Source organism: Elaeis guineensis, chromosome 11, assembly GCF_000442705.2.
Source record: "Elaeis guineensis isolate ETL-2024a chromosome 11, EG11, whole genome shotgun sequence".
NCBI classification, from domain to species: Eukaryota; Viridiplantae; Streptophyta; class Magnoliopsida; order Arecales; family Arecaceae; genus Elaeis; species Elaeis guineensis.
In genome coordinates, this window is record NC_026003.2 from 56,110,443 (window position 1) to 56,118,198 (window position 7,756).

The 7,756-nt window shown below is 39.8% G+C and overlaps 1 protein-coding gene across 1 annotated transcript; it reads left to right on the plus strand.

The window, feature by feature from the left end:
* Window positions 1–3,362: 3,362 nt before the first annotated feature.
* LOC105035639 (anthocyanidin reductase ((2S)-flavan-3-ol-forming)) lies at window positions 3,363–7,086 on the plus strand. The gene is made up of 6 exons (XM_010911259.4): window positions 3,363–3,545; window positions 4,100–4,266; window positions 4,930–5,130; window positions 5,213–5,372; window positions 5,782–5,995; window positions 6,702–7,086. Exons 1-6 carry the CDS (start codon window positions 3,428–3,430, stop codon window positions 6,850–6,852), a joined length of 1,011 nt encoding a protein of 336 aa, XP_010909561.1. The 5' UTR covers window positions 3,363–3,427; the 3' UTR covers window positions 6,853–7,086.
* The last annotated feature ends 670 nt before the right edge of the window (window positions 7,087–7,756 follow it).

Below are 7,756 nucleotides of genomic sequence, written 5' to 3' on the forward strand. Positions count from 1 at the left end.
CAAGCCCAAATCAAATCTAATTAAATTATATTTAATTAGACTTAACTCAGCCCATTGGCTTAATCAAATTAAGCCAATTAGCAATCAAATTGCTAATCGATCCTCCTGCAACACTTGCACTGGGTTAAATGTCAATCGTATTGATCATTTAACCCTAGAATGATTCTTAATCGTTGATCAACCATCCGATCGGATCATGAACTCTAATGTGTGTGACCTCATAGGTCCGAACCTAAGTCGGTAGCATAAGAACAAATTTCTATACCAATCGAAGTGACCATCTAGCAATGGTACCCGACGATCGGATAGGTCGAATGTGTAGAACAACATCCTTAGAACCCATGCGGATATAGTTTTCATATAATTCATCTCCTTGATCAAAATGATCATAGGACACCCCAGAGCTCAACTGTCAACTCTGATCAGGTTGTCCACATTGTATTTCAAAATATTAAATCCATCTGATGGATTACCCTGGCCAAGGTTTTGCTAAATTGAAATACAGCGACTCATTTTTCTCCAACTCTTGGAGTGGTCAATCCCATCTCAATCACACTCTGACTTCGCAAGTACTTGACTGTGCCCAGAAGCCTTCCGTCCCTGAATTAGAAATTCAGTTAGTCCAGTACCAAAGCACAGTGAGTTACTTGCAAGTCACTGAGGCGATCTCAGGTCTAAGGGACACTTATACCTATATCCCATCAGAGACATTCTCGACAGCAGAATACTCTGGAGTTGGTCACGTTCAATGATGATGTACCCTTACATCTCACCTGTATGCCATACCAGTGTCTCCACACTCTTTGGTTAAGAGGACAACCAACCCATATGGCCTACAGCGACCTATACTCGATAGAAGCTGTCGTCCTTATTAACAGCTTATCATTTGGTCGTGAACAGTTTTAAGGACTAATCGATAAATCCTCTCTTTATCGAACTTAAATAGTCCTAAGGACTTCATCATAACAACGGAGTTCATTAGAAGATGAAAGCTTATGATGAAAATGCCAAATATATTTTATTTATTAACAAATCAATTACAATACTTAGTTGCTCAACCGTCAACAGCTTGATGATTGGCTTTTTGGGACACATTTTCCAACAGTTTTTCAGCGAGCCAACGTCTCATGAAGAAGGCCCCTCGCTTTTTAGCAAACAGAGCCGACAAAAAATCTTAGCAACCAAACTAGAGTCAAAGAAGGCACTCTCGGTACGTCTTTGGCCATCTTGAAATATTTCCTTCGTCCGACCCAATTATGATTCGGACTCGGGAGTAGAGGGGCTATTGTTCGGGTTGATTTTGTCCTAGCCGAAGATGTGAAGCATGCAAGGACATCTCGGGCCTCGCTAGCTTCTCCTGTTTCATTTACTTCGGATCCCTTTCAATCCTTGATCGCGGTCCTTACTTCGACAGTCTATTTTTGTCGAACCTTGATCTAGTAGGGAGCTGGTCTTATTCGGCAAGGGTTGACCATCAACAGATCTTAGAATCCCATGCCATTAATGGGTGTGGCCCCCACGCACCATGAGGTGACATTACTCATCCAACTTAAGCAGGTCAGAAGGTCAGATATGATCTTCAAAGATATTCAATGGAGGCAAAAGGACTTTGACGATCTCTCCCTATCCCCGTGGAGTATACGAAAGAAGAATTGATCTTTCTAGATTTCCAAATCCTACACCTCATTCAAAAGCACCCATGATATCCAGTTGGCTCTAGAACAGAAAAGGTAGGTGCAATAACTACCCCATCAATCTCAATCAGGAGTCTCGCCATGTCACGTCTGAATTGGCCCCATGATTTCTCGCAACAGTTTTCATGATGCTAGCTACAAAAAGAGCCTATAGGAGGCCTCCTAAGATATGAAATCTCCTCTCCTTACATGCTCATTCCTTCTCTTCTGTTGTCAAATTTCTGACTTGAGTGTCAGAGGGTTCCCGCTGGAGCCACTTCCGATTCGGGACTTTTTTTTCAGGTCCTGCTGTCGCTGACTTGCCGTTATCACTCAACTCCAATTGATCCGACCTCGAGATAAAAATCTGCATCAATATTGATCAATCAAAAAGTTAATCAATTTTTCTATAACATTAATCCAACAAGGAGCGGACCCTTAAGGAACTTTTAGGGAAAAAAGATTCCAATTCCTATCCTTGGGAAAAAAAAAGCCCATATCTCACATATATTTTTCTGTCTCATGAAATATGAAAATTTTATTCCTATGTGAATATCACTTTCCAACCTATCTCCTTTAACTAAACAAGTGGAGTTTCTATTTTTTCCTTGATCACACTTTCCCCATTTCTCTTTCCGCAGACCAGATGAGTCCTGTGGGATTGTCAATCTGGCTGCCTATTCTCTGTTTGGTAGAATAAGCTCTGATACCAGTTTTATTCCAATTCTATTTTTGTTCCTAATATAGCCTAAAAGATACAAGCTAGAAAACCCCACCTCACCCTGTTTTTCTTGGGTACGGGGGGAACAGACAAAAGAAAGAAATACTTCCTATAGAGATAAACTAAACCTGTAAAAAAGTATACACAGAAACAGAGAGCCAATGACGGCGTCTGAAGAACCTTCTCCGGATCCTTCCCATTAGTCCACGGAACATAGATCACAATGCTGTAAGGCCTCCACCTCACCCTGTTGAATAAATGGATCGTATTCAAGTCTAAATACTATGGCTGCATCTAATTAAGTTGAAGTAATGCTGGATCTGGACACAACTTGCCTTAACCTTGTGTCTAATTTTGTTTTCACAGGTTTTATCAGGAAAACCTGAATTATAATTGTGACCCAGAAGGTACAGCAGTCACTGTTTCAGATTTACTAGCACTCGTTTGTGTTTAGGTTTGACTTGAATTCTAAGTTTAAATCGACGGATAAGGTTTCAGTCCTAAACAAATTAATTGATTCTATTCTCAAAGTGTGTCCGGCACAACATGGTGAAAACTCACCTGTAAATGCTCATATATTTTACAGAACTAGGGCCAATCAATGCCTACACTTTTATAACAAATAAAATTATGTTTGTTATGGATCTAAATTCCAGATCCAAAACCAAATGGACAATCAAAAACTTAGTGCTGCCTGCCAAAAGTTTGCCAAAGGGTCCTCAAAATCTTAGCTCATGGAACAAATATATCTAGATGAAGAAATTAATCAGGTTAAGAGCATAATTAACTTGGATCACAGTTGGACCTAAGTAGGGTAGGCTCCAACCTAATAGCACGTAGCTGATTTGTTGATGCGCTGGAAGCCACATGTCAACTACCATTTTTCAACGGTAAGTCAACCTACCATATTCTTCCCGTCTTGTAGTCCCATCTGAAGGAGTCCAGGATTTATATATGTGACAGGTATTATGCCAAAGGACTGTGGAGTCGCAAAGCAGATGGTTTAGTTGCAGCTAGTTAGAAGCAGCCAAACATGGCCGATGAAGGAAAGCTCGCCTGTGTCACTGGGGGCACAGGCTTTGTGGCGTCAGTGCTCATCAAGCAATTGCTGGAGAAACGCTATGCTGTGAATACCACTGTCAGGGATCCTGGTTTGTACTGGGAGCATTGCTAAACTAACATCAACCTCACAAACAAACATAAAAACCAAGATTAGCGTTTGATTAATCTCATGTAGGTTATTTTTGGGAAAGTTAATGTTAGTTTCGTATTTCTCATGCATTGGTGACCTTGCTCCATTCATTTTCATTTCTTGTTCTTCTCTTCATCTTTTACTTTTGGATTAGCAAGCAATTAGCCTCACAGAAGCACGAGTGATTTCAAAAGCAAACTCGCTGTAATTTTAACTTCTTGGAAATGGCTAGAAGGAAGGGTGGGGGAGGGAGCAATGGAAGGGATTTGCTTGGCTGTCAGTTTTTTCATTCGAATATTGTTTTTTGGAATAGTAGAAATAACCTTTTGGTTGGTTTTTAGTATGTCAATAGTCCAGGAATTGTGAAGTTGGTGAGCTCACCATTCCCTTCTCACTTCACCTTCACTACTTGAACTTGTCCATTCCTCAGATTTTGCATCACCTGTACATGCAAACATGTCATTTCACTGTCTTACTCTATAGTTTTCTGTATTTCTAATTTTGTTGGTGTAGAGAATTCGGAAAAGATCGCACACCTCAAGGAGATGCAAAATCTAGGTTCCTTGAAAATTTTCCGAGCAGATCTGAGGGATGAGGGGAGCTTCGATGAAGCAGTGGCTGACTGCGATTATGTCTTCCATGTTGCAGCTCCAGTGAATCTGAACACTGATGATCCTGAGGTACTTGCACAATCTTAAACCAGAAATGGGGGACAATTGCTCACCTTGTGCATATATGTGCATATCATGTGCACGTACTTGTGTGGGTGTGTGCAAAGGTGCTGTGTGTGCACATGTAGACTAAGCCTCGAGGTAAACTAAAAATCCAAGAAAGTTAAAGAATAGAAAAATTGGGCAGGGCAGGAGGGTTGCATTGGTGCATGTAAGTATGCATCCATAGAGCATCAAGTCTCGGCTCCAAAGCCATTTCATGGATACGTTTCCAAAATGAAAGAAACTATTAGACATGGGTTACTACGGTGCGCCAACCATAACCTCATTAAACTTCCCTTGCGGATGTAGGAGGGCAGGATTGGTTTGACTAAGGAGAGACTAGTCAAATTACAAATATGCGACAGCACAACACTTGCATGGAGGGATATAAGTGGACTTCCCTTGTAAACTATTCAGGCAGTCATCACTACATATTGTCAACTTTACTTGCCACCATTCTAAGAGAAGGTGTTTGAAATCACTTACAAATTCCCATACTAGTTCATAAATTTAGTCTAGACATCGAACCAAGCGAGCATATAGAAGCATAAGAATATAAGGATTGCGAACAATTATAGTTCCTAGTTGTCTTATTAATCAATAAATTTTTTTATCTAATGTTGATGATAGAATGAGCTTATCAAACCTGCTGTCCAAGGAATTCTGAATGTGATGAAATCATGCCTGAAGGCAAAGTCAGTGAAGCGCTTTGTTCTAACATCATCAGCAGTTAGTGTCTCTGTTAAAAAGCTTAGAGAGAATGGTCTTGTGTTGGATGAGGAATCTTGGTCGGATATGGAGTTTCTAACTGCCGAGAAGCCCCCAACATGGGTAAGCCATTGAAGGAACCTCACACTCAAGAGTACTGCCAAGCAATGACTGATAATAACAGTTGATGTACGTGATATTGCAGGGATACGGAGTCTCCAAGATGCTTACAGAGAGGGAAGCATCAAGATTTGCACAAGAGAATAATATCAACCTTCTCACCATAATACCTGCCCTTTCAATTGGTCCTGCACCTGTTGCCAGAGCTGCACCAAGCATTGGCATGGCTCTGTCCTTGCTAACAGGTGAGGAGCAAGATCTCCAAGGTTGCTTGTGGCTCAAAGATAAGTAGTAGAGTATGGATATTTTTCCCACTGAAATAGTTATTTCTTTTAATCTTTTTCCCTGGTTGCAACCACTCTGACAGTGAGAGTGTTCTTGTCCACATGAAAAATGGAGGAATAGAGAAGGGCCTTATTCCAGGAATAGTGCTACTTTCAGTCCCTCATTTAAATAGTTAATCCAGGAATAAGCAGAACTGCCAGGAATTATTAGCCCTCCCTCACTTATATTACTTAAACCGACATAGGTCCCCAGTGGTCGTTTGAATGTTTTGATACAAGTTAGATGATCGATGATTATGTTAGCTACTGCTTTGGAAGAGCTTTGGAGAATTTTCTTTCAGATTAATTTGACTATTGATGGCATTCACAGGTAATGAAATGCTGCTTAATGGTTTGAAGGTCATGCAATCACTCTCTGGCTCAATCTCAATCGTACATATTGAGGATGTCTGCAGAGCTCATGTATTTGTTGCTGAGAATGAATCTGCTTCTGGCCGTTACATTTGTTGCTCAATTAACACAGCTTTGCCAGAGCTCGCACGCTTCCTCGCAAAACGATACCCACAGTACAAAGTCCCTACCGAGTAAGCACCCCTTGTCTTCGCAAAGCTTTCTTCTCAAATCATTGTAACAAGGGAATACCTTCCAATGTCTCTCGAACTCCCTCGAGGCCTCACTAGATCTTCCTCTGACTTGCTTCTCTACAAGTTTATCCTTGGTTAAGGAACCTAGGTAGGTTCCCGGTTGATAGAGATTTTCAACCAATTCCTGACAACTTCGCTTGAGGTTATCTTACAACTTCTCTCTTTATCTTCCTGATTCATCCATATACATCAAAACCCTCTACTGCCTTCTATTTCACCAGTTAGTCTTAATTTCTTATCCGCAGCTGAACCTTGATTGGTGCGACGCCTGTGTTTTTTTTTTCACAAAAAAACATTTCTTTCTTTTTTTTTGGAAAAGACATTCCGAACCATGTGTTCCCTTGCCTCTAACGCATCCACCTCAACAGTTTCGTCCCTTAAGAAGTCATCTTGAGTGATTAATCCCTCCTCATGCACTACCATCTCCTGAATCACACAACAAATGCTATCGTTTGCATCCATCCAGAAGTAAGACCTACCAATTCCTTTTGGAACTGAGGACACCACACCTCAAGGCCACTATGGAAGCAAAATAAATGGCTATTGTTTTACAAAATCAAATCATACCAATTTAGCAGTGAATAAAACATACTTATCATAAATTCAGGTACCGATTGATTTTCCTTCTTATGAAAATTACTTGCAGTTTTGGAGAACTACCAGAAAAGGCTGAGTTAAGCCTCTCCTCAGAGAAGTTAATCAAAGCAGGGTTTGAGTTCAAGTACGAGCAACTTGAACAAATCTATGATGAAGCTGTCAAATATGCCAAGGCCATAGGACTGCTGCCATCAGAATGAGGCTAACGTCATGTACTAGAAGATAAGAATGTACGAAGCAATCATCAAGTATTCTCTGGATTGTTTCCAATAAAAGTCTTCTGCCTAGAATGGCAGCATGGAGTTTATGGTTAGTTGCGCCCTACATATTATTTAGGAGCTTCAAGCTGGTTAATAGTTTTTTTTAATCTGTCAGCTATGTTGTTATCCTGTTCTGAAGCTGGAGTAACTGCATTTCTATATGCACTTACCATATTTACCTAAAGTGTAGTGGCTCTATGCCACCTTGTTTTGATATTGAATAACTACATATTGATTAGGCTACTACACAAAGAAGAATGATGTATGGTGAACTACGATTCTCCTATTCACTAAGATTTCCCCATAAGTTTGATAATCAAAAATAAGTATTCCAAGAAGAAATAGGTTAATCCATCTAAGAGATCCAGTTCTTCCTTTCACATCCTTATCTCCTGGATTATTATAAGAGATAATTTTAGAGATTCCCCTTAAAATTTGGCTCAATTGCACTGAGATCCCAAAAGTTTAAAATATTGCTAACAAACCCCAAAACATTAAAATCATTGCAAAGTGAGTCAACCATCTATTTGAATTCTAATACTATTAACGGAATCAGAAAAAAGATGAAAATACCCTTGCCTCAAAGAAGCTATTTTTTATCATTTATCTACTTACACAAATCTCAAAGCACTTCATTCTTTATCATTTATTTGTCCACACAGATTTTAAAGTATCCCATCCATTATCATTCATTTGCCAACATGGGTCTCAAAGTGCTCTTATTTCAATCATCCATCTATGTATACAGATCTTAAAGAACTTCATTCTTTATAATCCATTCGCTTGCACAGATTGCAAAATACCCTATCTATGATCCATTTACTTGGATAGATCTCAAAGTGCC